Source organism: Diorhabda sublineata, chromosome 1 (assembly GCF_026230105.1).
Source record: "Diorhabda sublineata isolate icDioSubl1.1 chromosome 1, icDioSubl1.1, whole genome shotgun sequence".
Classification (NCBI taxonomy): Eukaryota; Metazoa; Arthropoda; class Insecta; order Coleoptera; family Chrysomelidae; genus Diorhabda; species Diorhabda sublineata.
Genome location: NC_079474.1, coordinates 14,156,529 through 14,177,466, shown reverse-complemented (window position 1 = coordinate 14,177,466; position 20,938 = coordinate 14,156,529). Strand labels below are relative to the sequence as shown.

The 20,938-nt window shown below is 30.7% G+C and overlaps 1 protein-coding gene across 2 annotated transcripts; it reads left to right on the top strand.

The window, feature by feature from the left end:
- The first annotated feature begins 1,404 nt into the window (after positions 1-1,404).
- LOC130449390 (ankyrin-3-like) lies at positions 1,405-20,414 on the top strand. 2 transcript variants are annotated; one of them, XM_056787195.1, is made up of 9 exons: positions 1,405-1,686; positions 11,451-11,558; positions 11,621-11,775; positions 11,839-12,154; positions 12,370-12,450; positions 13,188-13,356; positions 14,399-14,490; positions 14,559-14,714; positions 17,506-20,414. In XM_056787195.1, the coding sequence occupies exons 2-9, from the start codon at positions 11,451-11,453 to the stop codon at positions 17,824-17,826; spliced, it is 1,398 nt and encodes a 465-aa protein (XP_056643173.1). In that variant the 5' UTR covers positions 1,405-1,686; the 3' UTR covers positions 17,827-20,414. The 2 variants fall into 2 exon arrangements, with proteins under 2 accessions (XP_056643173.1, XP_056643167.1); XM_056787189.1 differs by lacking the exon at positions 1,405-1,686 and adding an exon at positions 9,234-9,691.
- Positions 20,415-20,938: the final 524 nt, after the last annotated feature.

Here is a 20,938-nt window from a genome sequence, read left to right as displayed (position 1 = left end):
TAAATTCTAAAAAAAAGTTGAAAATTTCAAGAAAATCCCATAAAATTATAGTTTCGAAAAATAAAACAATATATTTTCCCAAATCCATACAGTCTCCAAAATTGTAAACAAAATCATCAAACTTTTTAAAATCCAGCATATCGTCATATATTCAAAGAAAAACATGAAATTTTCCAAAAATCATACAATAATAGTAAAACTTCCAAAAGTTTGACAAAAATACTCAAAATCCGAGAAAGGTCCAAAAAGTCAGCATATTCTCGAAAAGACATAAAATTCTCCAAAAACTCACATACAGTTTCTGGAATAACTACAAAGTTTTTTAAAAATTGTCCTAGAAATCGCCTATATTCGGAGATTGTTCGGAATATCATCAAATTTTCGAGAAAACCCTAAAATATTCCAAAAATTGCCATGGCAATGAACCAAGTTTCAAAAAACCCCTAAAAATTATCAAATTTCTCAAAAAATATTTCAATTTTTCGAGTAAATCCATAAAAATTCCAGCAATTATCCTGAAAATAGCCTAAATTCTGAAAAAAGCTGAAACTTTCAAGAATATCCCATAAAATTTCGAAAAACAAAACAATAAATTTCCCCTGATCCATATAGTCTCCAAATTTTAAAAACTAATGATCAAAATTTCCGAAAATATCTAGAAAATTGTCAAATTTCCACGGAAAAAACATGAAATTTTTCTATTATATTCAAAAAATTTTCGAAAACTTTTCAAATTATCCAAAAATCTACAATTGTAAAGAGCATTTGTATAACCTCAAAATTTGCGGGTAACTCACAAAAACTAACTTATTGATTGTTTTATTTCTATTTATTAACAAATTGTAACGAAATTCATTGATAAATTCATTGTTTTTCATAAGAAATCTGTAAAAAACTTTCAATTTAAAATTTGAATTACTATCAATAATTTTTAATTCTTGATAAGCAAAAATATTTATTGTTTTTATTTTAAAATGTACTTTTCAATGTTAATATGCTAAAATACTATTGATCATTTTCCAAAAAGACTTGTTTTTGAATGTTTTGCAGAATCCAAAAAAAAAATAATATACAGGTGTTCAGGCATTCAAAATAAAAAGTTGGTATTACCCCTGGCACATGATATACCCTCTATTCGTCTGTAATGTAGTTCAAATGTCATTACGTGATATTAACTATGCATTTTTCAAATTGAATTTGATATTAATTAAATTATGAACGAACCAACGATATAACAAGCAACAGAAGCTCTTGAACCATAAAAAGAAAAAACTTTGCAATTGGACAACTGCCAATTTGGATGCTGTTCAGACAATTGTGCTCAAGGACTTCAAAAATAAGCTCGAGTGTTTCCATAAAACACACCAAACAATCTAAATATAGCTATCAATACCCTTCGTCGTCGAGAGAATAAAAAAAAAATGTTTAACAAAGTTTATGGACACATTGAGCTGAAGATTTTCGGGAAGTGCGACTTGACATTTGGACGTATTAGCGCGAGATTCGGCGCATGATTTTCAAATTCGTGGTATAAATAGATGATTTGTAAATAGACCACGCAGTTTGACGTAAATATTTTGTGGTGCAATTGCTAATTTTTCAATCACGTACTAGGGGTACGAAAAAAAGTTTTCATTTTTCAAAAGTGTCTCAAGTGCTTCTTTATCCCTTTCAGAAGTATAAGAGGTAAGTTCAAACTGTTCATCGTTCCAAATACACGCAGATTTCAAAATATTCTTAATCAAGCTTAATTACATTTATTAAAATGATTAATTTCAAACGCAATTTTGAATAATTATGCTTGCGAGTGGTAATATTTTTTTGCTTAAAATTTCCACAACCGAAGCTAAAAGATTTGATAATAAATTTTGATTGTTGTTCTTAATACAAATAATTTCCATCTTTTTTTAGTATAAATAATAATATTAACAATCAAAACAGAGTGCAAACATCATAATATAAAACACCTTATGTACTATTTTTTTCTTCCCAATAGATATTAAAATATTTTAAAAAAAACCCCTAACCATTTGAGATTTCAGGGGTTGTGTCTGATATACTATTTACATAGCCCTCCCCTCTTAAAAAAATCGAAATATACAAGGTGGTGCGTTTTAAAATTAACAACTTATATATATTCTTGTAATTGTGATACTATTTACAGAGGACAGGCAGCGCAATAATAAAAAAATAGATTGTGAAGTCATCAGTGCTACTATATAGAATAAAATTGCATTAAAAGAACCATGTAATAGGATAATGATTCAGAAATTCTTGCTTTTAAATATAAACAAAGAGAAAATCTATTTTTGATAAGAATAATTTTCACAAATATGAATCGATGTACGACTCCAATTCCTTCCAATTCCAGAGCATTATCCTGCACTCCATCGCAGTAGGGGTATTCGGGCAAACTCCTCTTGCCCACCCTTTGCAAGTAGCGCTCAAAATACCCATGTCCATATAGAAATTGTGTGAAGTAATATCCAACTTTCTATCCAAGGTTGCTTGCATGGTTTTTATAGTTTCGTCCACCTTCCTCTTCGATCTTGTTCCCAAAAATTGCCATTCCTCTATCGAGTTCTGTCTTCTTGTGCTATTCACACACCAAATATCTCTACTTTCCTCACGTATATTGTTTTTCTTTTCAAAAACAAGATGTTTTATCGAAATAACTCTTGCAATCACCATCACGGTTGGCTACAAGTCCGTCCTAGAAACTGAAACAACTCTCAATGTCGTTCTTTTGGTACTTCTGCATTTTTCCACTCTCTGCACTACAAAAAAGTACTTTGCTCATCAGCAACAGCCTCTTACTTGCACCTCCTGCTTTAAATTCTATTCTGTGATATCTCTGTGATATCATACACCAGGTTTCGGCTTCTTAAGTAGCGGTCCAAAATTTCAAAATCCTCAGAAGATACCTCGGCGCTTAGGAATTGAGTATTTCACAACGCGTTCTTAACGTCCAAGGTAATTAAATCCATATTTTCTTCAAACCAAGCTCCCAGCGTTCTCTATTGAAGGCTGTAATCTCTATCTTATGAGCTTCTCCAGCAATTTTCCAATTTTATACTTCATACATGATGGTCGATGTGTTGTTGAGCACAAGGGGCTGTAAATAGAAGACATCTTTTAGCATGCAAGATTTGTATACATCCAACAACCACTTCCAGTATCTCGTTCGGTATGCCATCCGGTCTCGAAGCCTTCTTCTTGCTCAGAAACTTCGTAGCGCCTTCAAGTTCCTCAATTGTGAATAAAAGGATATTTGCTATGTGTGTATAATCGACGACATTTCGTGTAGGGTGAATTGGAAACTTTGTTTGCTATATAAACTGAATGGAATAGTATGTAGTACTGGATGAAAGTCAAAAATTTTTCCTTGTAGTAGATCTGCAGTATTTTCTGTATATTAGCAGGGAGTGGAATGCATTTCGTCTGATAATACAGAATATTTGATACCAACATCAATTTTGAGACTAAAGACGAAAATTTGATATAAAATATTTTTGTATTTTCTAAAATTTCGAATAATATTTTTTGTTAAAAAAAAACAACGTTAGGACGAAACATTAAATATATTTTCTATAAAATAGCACGTTAACAAAATCATTCATTCAATAATTTATATAAAATGGATTCACAATTTATTATCCATTATTAATTATTCTTTAATATCATCTTAATCCTTGTTTTCCCCTTGGTATCTTTATTTATTTTGTCTAGCTCCTCCTCGATCTTCCTGTCTTGTTTTTGTGAGTTTATGCTTCATATATCTCTCCTCAATTTTGTTTTATCTTCCATTGTGATTCCTTATTTTGACATATATCGTTTCATTATCTATTTTTCTTAGATACATTATTTCAGTACTTTGTACTTTTCTTTTTTTAATCTATTTTTTTTTTTTGGATAGAAACTATGTCTTATATCGTTGAATAATCTCTAATCCTCTCGTATATTTCTTATTCCAATTTTGTGTTAAGTCATTCCAAGATATTCAATACTTTTAACCTGCTGGATTTTTCTAGTTTTATCTTATATCTGTTTTCGACTTATTATCATCGTCTTATTTATATATTCGTTTATATATTTTCATTATTTATAGATTGTCATTGTATATTTTAAAGTTTGAGTTCAAAGTTTTTTTATTTTCTTTACCAACTTGAAGCAGCGTGTTATACATTAAAACTCGACCTGCTTCAGCTGATATATTTATTTATCTAGTTAAATAACGGATTTATGCAACACCCCGTATATGAATATATTAAATTTGGGTTTAAAAAAATTGTTTATGAAGTATAGATCCAAGTATATTCATTTTACCAATAGTAAATTTAGTATTCGAATAATTTTTTTACAATAACGAAGTTTAAAAAAAAGGAAATTGTTCATATTATGTTTTCAGAAGTAGAATGAAAGATTTCCGATTTTAATGCGTATCAATACAATCTACTATATATCTAAAAATAAATCAAAATAAAAACACAACTGTGAATTTATTGTTTTGACTGAGCCGCGAATATTTAAAAAATAGGACAATAAACACGAGTGTTTTTTGTTTCCTTAAGGTGATAAACAACTGTCTATTTATACCTTCAATAATTTATTATGTGAAGAATGTTCGTATATTTATTATTGATACTGGAAATACCGTAAGAAGATTTCATTCTTATTTAAATGTGAAAGAATGATGTAATCGAATATCTCTCGTGAATAGCTTCCTGTCCTTAAATATTTAACAGTATCAATTGACACCTTTACAAATAATGTTGCCGAATCTGGTTCTATTGTTAAAAAAGTCTTATACAAACATATAAAAGTATCTATAACCTTCAAGATTTCATGGAAATCTTGAGGACAAGGATTTTGAAGTATTGAGTCTGTTTATTCATATTGTTCCATTCACAACAAAGATTGAGCCATAGTTCATTTATTATATTTTGAGCAAACTATGAGATGTTTCTCTTAGATAATCATTTTTCATATTTCACCATAATACAAAGATATATATCTTGCCAGAGGGCTACTCTTGAAAACTTTAGAAAAAATCAAATATCTTTCCAAATCCTTCACGAAGAATCAAATATATTTTCAAATCCTCCACGAAAAAACTGAATTTACCTAGTCCTATCCTAATAGGGGCTATCAATACTGAGGATACGGTTTTTCATGCTAGCTTTATGTGTGGTTACATTCTTGGAGAGACGTTAGAATTAGCTTCATTGTTGAGAAGACCCAGCTTAGAAGTTAAATCCCATCAGTCACCCATCCTTCTTTATGAAAACAAATATTGATTCTTACATCAAAACGGAGCTGCTTACTAAGTTCCTTGTGTATAGAAATCATGTATGCTATCCATAATCTAACAGGATATAAGGTATTAATAGAAGCATTATATGCTTTTCTTATCACATTAAGACACTCTATCCATTAGAAATTGGCAAAACAAGCAGTGGAACCGATTAAGATGGCTTTAACCATGGTTAGTCGCGATATCAACAACAACTACACAGCTGGGAGACGGATACTTATCGATAGTGATCGATCAACTGCTTACTGAACTAACCAAGACAAGATATGAAGTCTGCGGATAGACTGATTACCTAACGATAACAGTGCAGAGTAAGCATCAGAATAATCAAATGCAATCTGTCCTAATAATCGTCCAGAGCTGATGTGTTAAGATCTAAGCATAAATCTCTTAAAGACTCTTAGAATGAACGAGGTTTAACAAGCCAGAAGTAGTCAGATATTGAAATTTCGAGGTAATCTTCGATCATAGGCTGACATGCAAGCTTTAAGTCATAAAACACGAAACGCTTTATATAACTACTGTACAATGGTGGGAGGTCTAAGGTCCAAAATCCATGGTGCCACCAATCATGAACATGGTGGGAACACAAAAACCAAAATTGACACGCACGTCACGATCATGTTTACAACAGCATTACAAGTCAAAGGATTCAATGAAAAAGAGAAACCTAAATTACTGTTTTCATTTAGACTCACAAACTTTATACATAAGACAGACATCTTAGTAGTTAGAAAATAGATTAGAAGCATAAACAAACAATGAGCTTCAATCACGAAAATTCATTAATTCTTGAGACGGATTCAAAGAATCCTAAATTACTGTTTTCATTTAGACTCACAAACTTTATACATAGGACAGACATCTTAGAAGTTAGAAAATAGATTAGAAGCATTAACAAACAATGAGATTCAATCACGAAATTCAATAATTCTTGAGACGGATTCAAAGAATCCTAAATTACCGTTTTCATTTAGACTCCCAAACTTTATACATAGGACAGACATCTTAGAAGTTAGAAAATAGATTAGAAGCATTAACAAACAATGAGATTCAATCACGAAATTCAATAATTCTTGAGACGGATTCAAAGAATCCTAAATTACCGTTTTCATTTAGACTCCCAAACTTTATACATAGGACAGACATCTTAGTAGTTAGAAAATAGATTAGAAGCATAAACAAACAATGAGCTTCAATCACGAAAATTCATTAATTCTTGAGACGGATTCAAAAATCCTAAATTACTGTTTTCATTTAGACTCACAAACTTTATACATAGGACAGACATCTTAGAAGTTAGAAAATAGATTAGAAGCATTAACAAACAATGAGATTCAATCACGAAAATTCAATAATTCTTGAGACGGATTCAAAGAATCCTAAATTACCGTTTTCATTTAGACTCCCAAACTTTATACATAGGACAGACATCTTAGTAGTTAGAAAATAGATTCGAAGCATTAATAAACAATGAGATTCAATCACGAAAATTCATTAATTCTTGAGACGGATTCAAAGAATCCTAAATTACTGTTTTCATTTAGACTCACAAACTTTATACATAGGACAGACATCTTAGAAGTTAGAAAATAGATTAGAAGCATTAACAAACAATGAGATTCAATCACGAAAATTCAATAATTCTTGAGACGGATTCAAAGAATCCTAAATTACCGTTTTCATTTAGACTCCCAAACTTTATACATAGGACAGACATCTTAGTAGTTAGAAAATAGATTCGAAGCATTAATAAACAATGAGATTCAATCACGAAAATTCATTAATTCTTGAGACGGATTCAAAGAATCCTAAATTACTGTTTTCATTTAGACTCACAAACTTTATACATAGGACAGACATCTTAGAAGTTAGAAAATAGATTAGAAGCATTAACAAACAATGAGATTCAATCACGAAAATTCAATAATTCTTGAGACGGATTCAAAGAATCCTAAATTACCGTTTTCATTTAGACTCCCAAACTTTATACATAGGACAGACATCTTAGTAGTTAGAAAATAGATTAGAAGCATAAACAAACAATGAGCTTCAATCAAGAAAATTCATTAATTCTTGAGACGGATTCAAAGAATCCTAAATTACTGTTTTCATTTAGACTCCCAAACTTTATACATAGGACAGACATCTTAGAAGTTAGAAAATAGATTAGAAGCATAAACAAACAATGAGCTTCAATCACGAAAATTCATTAATTCTTGAGACGGATTCAAAGAATCCTAAATTACCGTTTTCATTTAGACTCCCAAACTTTATACATAGGACAGACATCTTAGAAGTTAGAAAATAGATTAGAAGCATAAACAAACAATGAGCTTCAATCACGAAAATTCATTAATTCTTGAGACGGATTCAAAGAATCCTAAATTACTGTTTTCATTTAGACTCACAAACTTTATACATAGGACAGACATCTTAGAAGTTAGAAAATAGATTCTAAGCATTAACAAACAATGAGATTCAATCACGAAAATTCAATAATTCTTGAGACGGATTCAAAGAAAAAGAGAATTTTTATAACTGATTAACATACATTGAAACGAGAAAATTGACAATAATAATGAAGATCTGAAGAATTTAAGTTTAATAACAACTGAAAAAATAAGAAAAAAAATTTTTGTGTTTACTTCAGATTTCTATTTTGTTATTCATGTTGTAGATGATCTATTAATCAATCTAATTTTGTCAATGTCAAATAATATTTTTATAAAGACCACAATTTGTGACAAAATTATAGGTAATAGTAATATAAATCCATAGTATGCAGCATGAACGGAATTAAATATTATTATTAAAATAGAAATCGTTTACTTAGTAGAAGACACTTTACAGTAAATACGCCCTCAAATTATTGAGGAATGGGGGAAAAGATTATATCGATTCGATTTCAATTGGCAAGTGATTGTGCATTTTTTTGCATTGTAAAATATTGAGCCTTTAATTCTGAAGGTGGACTAAGTAATTAAAGATTTTGGAGAATCGTGCTTACGAAGATATACAGTTCTACAGTAATGTCGTGGTGCATCATCTTGTTAGAAAAAATCATTATCTACTGATTTCGTTTGACCACCAATACATATGAGTGATGAAGTTGTGAAGTGATGAAGTTGATTTTCTTCGCTGCTCTTCTTGCACATCCAATTTTCAAAATACGTTTTGATTTTCATTTTTATGATCTTATTTTAAATGTGGTATAAATATTAGAAAGCAAAGCATAGTTAAATTCCTTCGTGGAATCACAACAAAGGCTTTTGTTTTCGAATGTTGTAGATTACGAATATAGGATGTCGAGAGACGCGAATATTTTATAAATACATGTACAAAACAAACTATTTATAAGGTTAACTGGAATCAGGATATATTTATATATACAAACATTATGCTAACATTTTAAAAATAGATCTCTTGTATAAGTAGTGAGGATATTTAAATCGTTTAGTGTATTGATATCCAGTACTACTACGAACAATATATAGGATAATTAAGGGTAAATGTGTGGTTTCAAAAAAAAACATATGAGATAAATGCAGTCAAAACATAGAACTATAATTTGTAAATAACAAATTACGTTTTAAGACGACGCCATCTGGAAGTTGTTCGTTCTCTATTTATTTACATACCGAAAGTTGCGTTTTTAGTATTCCATGTTGTGAAAGTGACAGTTCCGTACTGCAAAACACTTTCGGGACGCTCTAGAGTGACTCTGGAGTGACTCTAGCCACTTCAATATTGACAGTTTCACTTCGATGATTTTGCATAACCTACCAAAATAAATAAATCTTCTTTCTCAAGTACGAAATGCTTATAAGATGTAAACGAACATTATAAACAGAAGAACTCGGTTCGCGGGTTGAACCGCGTTGGAATTCTCAAAATTCTAACCGTTTAGACTCCCACTTCGAAGATGTTATAAAGAGAGAGACGATTCCGTGGTCTCAATCTGCCTACTCCATCCCTTTTTTGGTTGATTCTAATGCTTACTCCTTGGAATTTCACCAAAGAAATGGAAGGCATCAACAGCATCATGTCCAGTAATTCTATCACTGCGGGTCTTGAGCTAACCATTAGCTTACATGTTTTGCTTGACAAATAATATTTTTCTAAGATGTGAGAGCAAACGATAAACTTTTTAATACTGTTGGCATGTTGAACGTCACAATGATTTTATAAATAGAAAAACGTAACGTTCACTGGGGCGTGTTTCGTGAATTAGTTTAGATCCCAATGCTTTTGTTTTAGCTTAGAAACCAGCAATAAGTGTACTAAAAAATTTCTTCAAAAAAAATGCCGAGAAACCGTAGAATGTTGTTCAATATAGTTTCACATAACAGTAACTACTTTCTAACAAAAACTTATGTAAGTATTAAATTGTGATACGAGCTGCGATAGATATAAGAACCAGGACTGGGTTTAACACAGATCAGATCAAAATTCAAATCAAAACGACCGCGTCGTTAATAAATTTTACGTAGCAACAAAATTTCAATTTGCTTCGATGTTCGATAATTAATTTTAAATATAGTTTGTGGTAAAAAACAATTAAAATAGTGGTAATTATTTAGTTTAGGCTGCACATGCCCGATTTTCTTGAAATTTTAGTTTGTTATACAGTTTTTTATGCTAATAAAGAATATTTTTGAATATGTTTGAACATTGGAAAATGTACACTATCTTGATTAGTTGATATTTTGTAAATACTTGATATTGGAGAGGATTAGAGGCGCGGGAGGGACTGTTGAGCATTTAGACTATCTTTTAACATACCCCCCCCCCGCTCCCAATCCTCTCCAACATTAGTTATGCCTAATGTAATGACACAAATCAATTTCTAATAATAATCATTTATTTACACGTACAAATAATCATCAATTTCTATTGGAAATATTCGTGATATTTCTTCAATAAATGCTTCAATTCTATCAATATGAATAATTACTTTCAAATAGAAATTCCACAAAATACTGACGATAATGAGTTCTAGTTCTTCCATAACGAAATACGTTATCACGAATATCTCGCTCAATATTTTGAGTATGAGCCTAACCTAACCTAACCTAACCTAACCTAACCTAACCTAACCTATCAATTTCATATTTTAAGTTTATTTTAATTTGTGATTTTGGAACAGACATTGTTAATAATAACATTAAATGTCGTTTTATAAGACAATTTTCAATATATCTGTGGTTTTGGTGACACAGTCAATCAAACACAATTGTGTTTCTCTGTAAGAAAAGAGATTTATTGTTATTAACATGTAAACTAAAAATTACATGAAACAAAAGTATGCACCTATTTAGTACTAAACAAATATTTCATACCTGTAAGGAAAGAAACGACATTTAATGTTATTATTAACAATGTCTGTTCCAAAATCACAAATTAAAATAAACTTAAAAATGAAATTGTTTTCCAGCACACAATCACACAACACGACATTCGAGGTTATGCCCTGCTTCCCATCGATGACAGTGACAGATCATCTGTCACAAACGGACTTTATGTGACGTACGGAAAAATAACACGCAAAAGAAAATTATATTTTTCTTTACATATATATATATATATATATATATATATATATATATATATATATTTAATCAGCATAATTTTCTCCACAATATACTAAAATTTCAAGAAAATCGAGCGTATGCAACCTAAACTAAATAATTAACAAAACAATTTTATAATATTGAGCGAAGTGCTTGTGCAAGGTATTGATTCGATCTGTTCGAAGTACTTTGGCTAGTCGCTACCGCAGGCGAAAATAACGAAGCAAACTGATAATTTTTACAATTAAATTGTATCTAATTGTATACTGATATTTTAGTTTTTATTCGATAGTAACTCCTTAAACATTTTGATTATACTATGATCAGAATTAATCTAATAATAATACAGAAGCAATAATAAATTCCTAATAATTTTGGTACATTACATGACCTTATTCTTATTACTTTCATTAATGTAATTACTTTCAAATGCTACAAGAATGGACTATAGTTGAACACTGCAAAATTTTATTTTGTTGTTTGGACAAATCCTGTCTAAAATATCTATAACTATAACAAAAAAGATAACGGATTAGCTAAATATATTATTTTGTGATTTTCAGATGCCGACTGAATGTATTACCAACCCTCTTCAGAGGGAATTGGCAGATTCTATAATTCGTATGGTACCTTTGGATGAAATAAGAATTTTATTGGCATGTGGAGCAAAGGTGATATTAAAATGAAAGTACTACCACAGGCATTGAGTGAAAATATAAATTATTATTATTAGGTTAATGAACCAGTTACTCAGGGGTTGATGCCATTACATTATGCTGTTTGGCAGAGGTACTACGAAGCTACTCAATTATTAGTGACCCGAGGAGGAGACGTAAATGCTACAGATGAATGTGGTTACAGTCCTCTGCATCTATCAGCCGAACATGGGTAAGTTAAAACTTTGGATTTACCATAATTTAGTTTCATAATCACAGCTACCGGTTGTTTCAGTTACACGGAAGTGGTTCGTCTGCTTCTCGCATCCGGTGCAAAAGTCAATTATAGAGAAGATACCGATGAAGAATTTCCGAGAACAACTAAATGCGACGAACCTTTGAGACTTGCAATTAGGAATAAACATATGGATATAGCTAAGATGTTACTTGAACACGGTGCCGATCCTAACAAAAGATATTTCTTCGGTTCCGAAATTAATTTAGTTAATGATTTAGAATTCTTGGAGCTATTATTAACTTTTGGAGCGAACCCGGATAGTAGAGATAGATCCGGACTCACTCCTTTAATGAAAGCTGTCAGACAACCCCAAGTAAGATTTGAGAAACTATTGAGTAAATAGTTCTTACAAAGCTTTACGTCTTATCACCAACTCTTCATCCATTTCACCATCCATTCTGCTGACCGAGCTTCTCCTAGTTTTTTCTCATCTTCTTGTCCTCCTTAGTTTTTGTCGTCTTATGCTTACTGTTTGGTTTAGACCACACTGCACAGCATCAAATTAAAAAATGTAAGAATTTGTTTTAGGGAATGGAAGCAGTTTTATTATTGATAAAATATGGAGCGGATGTCAATGCAATGGCAGATGAAAGACATGACTACAGAACGGTGAGTAAAAATGAGTGAAACGGTAATCAAAAAAAAAATTGACAAAATTTGCCCAAATTGACCAGAAATCAATTGATTTTGGAGCAATAAACTCGGTTAAAATAAATTTAGGAGATGATGGATTTACTGAATACACTGTTTACAACACCACGATACCAATATTCACAATTACACTGTCTAAAGCGCGTTTCGATAACCAAGTTATCGTCTTCAGAGACTGAAGTGCTGTATGAGGGTACGTTTTGGAGTTTTTATCTTCTATTCTTAGCTCGAGCACTAGGTCTGCTTTATTACAAAGTAGCTTATTCTACAGAGACCAATTTGGCTTCTAATGATATAAGCTACTGTTTGCGTTTGAAGTAATAGGTTTTTCCAAAAACCTCTTACATATATGACGGTAGGGAGTACAACGATGTTATACAGTCTCGTTTTTTGTTTTTGCTGTCTTAGATTACTCAAAAATGTTTAATTAAATGTGAAGATGGTTCTTAAATATTCATAGGTATCCGAGAGCTCAATTGTGGCTCCTATATATCGAAATTGTGGCTATAAACCCGTATTAAGATACCTGAGGAAAATCACTCTATTTTAAATTTACTTCCAACTTAACTTTTCACAGTAGGAGTCTGAAATCTGTGTAGTTCTATAGTTAAGCTAAGAAATAGTCAACATCAGAAGAGTTCTGAGCATTAAACTTCTTTATTTCGAAACATTAAATAATTGAATATTTTTATTAGGTATTACACTATGCGGTTTTATCGGGAAACTACGAAATTGTGAATTTGATGATAAAACAAGGGGCTAAGTTAAACTACGACGAAGAATATGAACTCGGAAAACCTAGCCCCTTAGATCTGGCAATTTTGAAAGGCGATCCACAGATTATTGAACTTCTTATCAAATCAGGTAAGTGAATGAAAAATTTATAATAGTTTTCAAAATTGAACATTATCTTTACCCGGAAAAACAATTAAAAACCGAGGAAAAGTATTACTTAAGTATTATTCTATAAGGACCCTGTTCCATGGAATTATTGGTGATTATAGGCTTAAAATTGATTACCAGGTAGTGGATACCATTCCATTTACTACATATTCAAGAAAGCACAACTAATACAAGCAATTATAAAGTTATACAAAGGGTATATCATAAGTAATTTCGGCTTTCATACTGTGTCGATTAAAAGGAAGGGGCCTCCAATTAGTGGAAACTAATAAAACCATATCTTCAAATCACTGATAAATTTTTCAGTTAACAAAACGTCAAAACGTCGGTATGTGAGAAATATCAATATGTCTATCCACATGTATTATGCATAATCTTATATTTTTACAAAATATTATGTTGTGATTTACAAAATGAATGTTATAGATACAAAGTTTTGTTACATTATTTCTAACTGTACCCGTTTATTAATCGACTCGAATTACACGTTTTTGATTCATCGTGACTTACCTTACTAATTCTTAACGACCTTCTGGTTGAACAATCGTCAAAATGTGTGAAAAGTTTAAAGTGAAAAAAATATGTGAAATAGGAGAGGAAGACACAGTTAATGAGCCAAGGACACAGCGTTGATTTGATCCTTTTATATGCAGTTTTACAGATATCGACTTTTTCACGTTTTATAGATATCGTTTACCGATAAACTTGAAGATTGTTCACGCTCAGGTTGTCCATCTGCGTGGGATAATGGGGAAGCTATCGAAAACATTATACCTCCTAAAGAAAACACTAACAACTTACTATGTATGGTCCTGCCCTTTGTAGTACTCTTTGTGCTTACAGTTTATTTTCTATTAACTTATTACTTAAACATCTTATTGGTCCAGAATTGCTATTACTCTTTTCTGCTCTAACTTTTCATCATTTGCTTTTTTTCTTTTATTACTACAGTTTATCTATCTGGTAATCAGTTCAACCAGTATCAATTTATCATAATTTTCAGGCGCTGATGTTAATTGCAGCTCACCAATAATTGGTTCACCACTACATGTCGCTTGTGCCGATAATATTCCAAATAGATACGAAATTATGACTGTGAGTAAAAATAAATAACTTCTTATCTAAGTCCACAATGATTATAAGTTAAATTTTATTATTTACAGATGTTACTTCAATCAGGAGCAGATCCAAATCTAAAAGTTTACAACGACGAATTCGACAGAAATTCTCAACTAAGACCTGTATTAGTGGAGTATTTAGCTAGCAACGAACACCCCAGCTTGGATGTAGTACATCTATTACTTCAGTACGGCGCTAGGGTATGTGATAATAATTTGAGCTATCAAATACCAGCTGTATTAAAATTATGAGTCTGATCCAAATGTTCTCATTCGACTTTTCAGCACATGATGAGTTAAGAGATATCTCATAAGTATTCTGATTGATAATATTAGATCTAACAAATACTAAACTATTGTTTTATCTTCCTAAACGTTTTGTCAACTTCTTGACCATCATCATTATCAAACTGTTTTGATTGATGTCGTCTATTAAACACCAGTACTAAACATTTATTCATTCTACCCATATAATCGAAGGTGAGAAAGATGCAGGAAAGAAGGATCAGCGACGGATAATAGAAGGAAAAATATAGAAGAAACACAGTGAAAGGGGAAAAGCAAAAAAAGAAGAATTAATAATTCTAATTAATAATAAAATGATCTGTAATATTCCACGATGATCTGGAATCTTCCACAATGATGTAGAATACTTAAAAATTAACTACAAAGTTTCTCAATAATCTGAAATCTTCCACAATGATCTGTAAAGTGCCACAATGATCTGGAATCTTCTAAAATGAACTGCAATGTTCCACAACGATCTGGAGTCTTTCACATTGAACTGTAATCGTTCAAAATTATATTGAATATTCCACACTGATCAGTTATGATAAAAAATTATCTGGAATCGTCCACAACGATTTTTAAAGTGTCACAATGACCTGGAATTTTCCAAAAATGATACTGAAGGTTCCACAATGAAATGCAATGTTTCACAATGATCTGGAATCTTCCATAATGATTTGGAATGTTTAAAAATTAACTACAAAGTTTCTCAATAATTTTAAATCTTCCACAATGATCTGTAAAGTGCCACAATGATCTGGAATCTTCCAAAATGAACTGCAATGTTCCACAATGATCTGGAGTCTTTCACATTGAACTGTAATCGTTCAAAATTATATTGAATATTTCACACTGATCAGTTATGATAAAAAATTATCTGGAATCGTCCACAACGATTTTTAAAGTGTCACAATGACCTGGAATCTTCCAAAAATGATACTGAAGGTTCCATAATGAAATGCAATGTTTCACAATGATCTGGAATCTTCCATAAAGATTTGGAATGCTTAAAAATTAACTACAAAGTTTCTCAATAATTTTAAATCTTCCACAATGATCTGTAAAGTGCCACAATGATCTGGAATCTTCCAAAATGAACTGCAATGTTTCACAATGATCTGGAGTCTTTCACATTGAACTGTAATCGTTCAAAATTATATTGAATATTTCACACTGATCAGTTATGATAAAAAATTATCTGGAATCGTCCACAACGATTTTTAAAGTGTCACAATGACCTGGAATCTTCCAAAAATGATACTGAAGGTTCCACAATGAAATGCAATGTTTCACAATGATCTGGAATCTTCCATAATGATTTGGAATGTTTAAAAATTAACTACAAAGTTTCTCAATAATTTTAAATCTTCCACAATGATCTGTAAAGTGCCACAATGATCTGGAATCTTCCAAAATGAACTGCAATGTTTCACAATGATCTGGAGTCTTTCACATTGAACTGTAATCGTTCAAAATGATATTGAATATTCCACACTGATCAGTTATGATAAAAAATTATCTGGAATCGTCCACAACGATTTTTAAAGTGTCACAATGACCTGGAATCTTCCAAAAATGATACTGAAGGTTCCACAATGAAATGCAATGTTTCACAATGATCTGGAATCTTCCATAATGATTTGGAATGCTTAAAAATGAGCTGCAATGTTACACAAGGATTTGAAATGTGTAAAAATTAACTACAATGTTTCTCAATAATCTGAAATCTTCCACAATGATCTGTAAAGTGCCACAATGATCTGGAATCTTCCAAAATGAACTGCAATGTTCCACAACGATCTGGTGTCTTTCCCATTGAACTGTAATCGTTCAAAATGATATTTAATATTTCACACTGATCAGTTATGATAAAAAATTATCTGGAATCGTCCACAACGATTTTTAAAGTGTCACAATGACCTGGAATCTTCCAAAAATAATACTGAAGGTTCCACAATGAAATGCAATGTTTCACAATGATCTGGAATCTTCCATAATGATTTGGAATGCTTAAAAATGAACTGCAATGTTACACAAGGATTTGAAATGTGTAAAAATTACCTACAATGTTTCTCAATAATCTGAAATCTTCCACAATTATCTGTAAAGTGCCACAATGATCTGGAATCTTCCAAAATGAACTGCAATGTTCCACAACGATCTGGTGTCTTTCCCATTGAACTGTAATCGTTCAAAATGATATTTAATATTTCACACTGATCAGTTATGATAAAAAATTGTCTGGAATCGGCCACAACGATTTGTAAAGTGTCACAATGACCTGGAATCTTCCAAAATAAACTGCAATGTTCCACAACGATCTGAAGTCTTTCACATTGAACTGTAATCGTTCAAAATGATATTGAATATTCCACACTGATCAGTTATTATAAAAAATTATCTTTAATCGTCCACAACGATTTGTATAGTGTCACAATGACCTGGAATCTTCCAAAAATGATACTAAAGTTTCCACAATGAACCGCAATGTTCCACAATGATTTGGAATCTTGTAAAATAGTGTCATAAGTGAAAAAAATGGAAAATCTCTTCTATTGTACAATCTAATCTCAAATAATGTCATGCAAATAGTTAATATAAGAGTAACTCTGGTAGTATTTGAATTTCAAACGCTTATTACTCGATAGTTTATTTTTTTGATTTATTGATCAACTCATTATAATATCTGTACTGTATGTTTCAGGTTGTGATGAAAACTCAATTTAGAGATCCAGACGGAATGCTGAATTATCTCCAAAATGTCATCTCCGACGATTGCCTTTCAATCTTCTTTCTTCTGTTAGAATCCAGTGAATCTTTCGATCCTTGTATGATAAGAAGAAACAATGTTTTATCTCCGGAACAAAAGGCGGCGCTTTTAAAATTATCCACGTGTCCGTTGAGTTTGAAACGACAGGTTAGGCTGTACTTGAGGAAACTCTTGGGACCTAAACTGTTGACTATTGTATCAGATTTTGATTTACCGAAATGTTTGACGAAATATTTACTTTTTGACTATAGTTAAAGTGAAAAACAGAAGTTATGGAGTAAAGTTTATTCGTTTTATTGCGTTTTCAGTGACATGAGGCCACTGTTTACGTCATATTTTTATTTATAATACTTATAACAAGCATGTTTTATCTGACTAATGTTAGTTGTCATTTTTTCGAAGAAGTGATTTAAACCAGCTTTATTAATATTATAACAAGTAGAAAGCTGATAAAGTTTTGCTATTTTCATTGATAATTCATATCGTATATAATAAAATTTCAAACATTTTAGACCGTTTTCCTGGCTGTCGTTCAGGTCCAACGAATGGCATTGACGCAGTTTATTTGGCCATTTCGTTGACCTCAAGATTACCTTTTGTAATCAGCGTATTTAGGACACAAAAACCTGATGATTTAAACACGTGTAAATATTATTTCATTTACTGGAAACACTCATTCATTCACATGTCCTATTAAATCTACTACAATTTGCAACTCTTCAGAAGTATCTTTTTAACTTTTTGTAATTCTAAACTTATTAATTAGACTTCTTCATAAACTATTTCATAATTATTTTCTCTTTATCATCATTTGGTGAGTTCTTTCTTCCTTTTTTTCTTTTTAATTGTGTAGGTTCACAGTGGCGGCGCACTTGTAGAGTTCTGAATACTCTCACACAGTTTCTAACACTACTCTTCTTTTTTGTCCACTTAACTTTTTTAAATTTATCATATTTAAAGGTCTTAAGATCCGAAAATAGTATTTGAAATGATGTTATTGTGAAATTAGATGGCTCTTAACTTCAACGTTAGATAAAAACTAATCCTATAACCAAAATATTAACAGTTAGCAATAATAAGAATATTTGATTGATTTTAATCCACATTTTCTCCAAATAACCTTAATAATATCCCATATTTTATATTATAATTTGTAATTTCATTCTCTTTAACTCTAATTTTCTAATATATTAATGGAATTACTAAATTAACATACTATTAGTTGCTGAATCATAATATAGTTTATTTATGAAAAAGAATAATAAGTATATTCTCCAAAGCCCTTGGAGGTCAATACTCTTCGTATTTTTCATGGAATAAAACTAACATCCAGCTGTTTAAGTGCTTTTATTTGATATAAGATTTGACGAGTATCAAAAACTAACCTTCCATTTTGACAGTTGTCACATACACCCAGTTAAATGTTTCTGTAATGAACATGGAACAGCTAATAAAGAAAATCATTATTAGCTGGAAAAGTATATGAAAATATGAATGACAAAAGACTTTTCATTACAGCAAGAGCTCCAATTGGAATGGCTTTCTCTGTTTCGGCTTGTGTTCACATTATATATTTATAGAAAAATTGTTAAAAATATACATTAGGGAAGTTACATCGTAACGTAGGTGGTCGATTGGTAGCACTGATTCATGTTTGACATTTGACTTTGGGATTTAAATCATTTGATTTAAAAGTTACTTGAGACCTAATTTTACAAGTGAAGTTTGAACCACAAACGTCGGTTTAAACTACACATAGTTTTTTTCACGTTTTATAGATGATTTTACTGACAAACTTAGGTTCTGGAGGTAGTCATTTTAACATGACACGGGGGATCCAAATGTATTTTTTTTCATATTGTTTCCATTTTTACAATATTATTAGGAGATTTGGTGAAATGAAGATTTGCACCTTATATTTGATGAGCTCGACGATGATGATGAACAAATGTGACAACTGGCAGAATGTCAAAATGTAACTATTCAGGGGCACCAGCCCACTACAGCGTTTAGAATTATGTACTTTCTAGTAGTACGAGGTATTAAAAAAATAATCTCATTCATTTTGTGATCTAATTATTTATCTAACTCACTAACATAAACGTTTGCTTACTTACTAACAGTGGCCAATGTACAAGATTGTTTAACTATATTTCAAGCAAGTGAAAATATTTAAATCTGAATCTTGTATAATTTTCCCTTCTTACCACAATCAAATTTTTTCAAAGAAACCCATGAAAATCGTTAGCTGTATAACAGTAGTCTCAATACAAATAAGGCGTGAACAATCTATTATAGGTAAATGATAAACATTTGACATATCGAAACCAAAAACTTAAAAAATTTATTTGTAAAAGTGTTGAAAAAGAAAAATTGTCCCTCATATTTTAGCTTGACCACTCTGAGTCTTCAGAGTCTTTCAAACTTTGAGTATACATGAAAAAACTAATTTATTGGTTAGGCAACCGTTCATACGTCTTCCTCTACTGAACCCTTTCGAAACTATCCACACAAAGATCAGATTCAATTCTCGATCATCTATATAGTCAGATCAATATAGAAACCAATTTTATGAATTTATTTCCTGAAATATCAGCTGAGTATATTGTGGTATGAAGTAGTGATGTCTCTTGAAAATGTAGCTTTCTTTTCTGTAGATATTTCATTATATCTATTTTAGAAAGTGAATTTCGTGATAGTTTTGCAAATTTAGTGATTCCGAGAAAAGTATTGAGTTTAGAATTAAATCTAATGCCTTTACTTATTATCTTCTATGAAGTTTTGTATATTTTATCACTGTATCCATTTGTATATTTGTACCTAATAAATTTATCAATAAACTAGTTTGGATTTTATTTTCTAGAAAGTGATTTTCCAGTAAAATATTTCAAATATTATTTGGCAATCGGGAAGAGACTAAATCAAAAAGTTTGACAAATGATCTAATACTCATTTTCAATACTACTTAAAAATACGTGATCTGTTCACAAATCTGTTTACCTGTGCTCAATATAAGTATAATTTTTTATATTCAATATTAAATTAATATATCGAGTTTTTATTTTAGCATTGAATATAAAAAATTATATAAATATTGAGCAACAGATAAACAGATATGTAAACAAAGCACCTATTTTTAATAGTACTACCGTAATTGAAAAAAAAGTAATGTTCAGGATAATTTTGATATTATTGCTAAGGTCTATCCTGTTTTTATTTTGCTATTGTCATGAATTTTTATTACTCTGTTGGATTGATGGAAAAAAGTAAACAAACTGATTCTCGGTTTTCGTTACATTAAAAGTTTTTTGAAATGCGTACCTGTATCTCATGTACATTAATACTCATTGCATAATAAATTAGAATG

Coding starts and splice junctions, on each gene's coding strand:
- LOC130449390 (XM_056787189.1), top strand. CDS start 9,620: ATGCCGAGAAACCGTAGAATGTTGTTCAATATAGTTTCACATAACAGT. Junction 12,451..13,187: donor AAAGACATGACTACAGAACG/GTGAGTAAAAAT, acceptor TATTTTTATTAG/GTATTACACTATGCGGTTTT. Junction 13,357..14,398: donor TGAACTTCTTATCAAATCAG/GTAAGTGAATGA, acceptor CATAATTTTCAG/GCGCTGATGTTAATTGCAGC.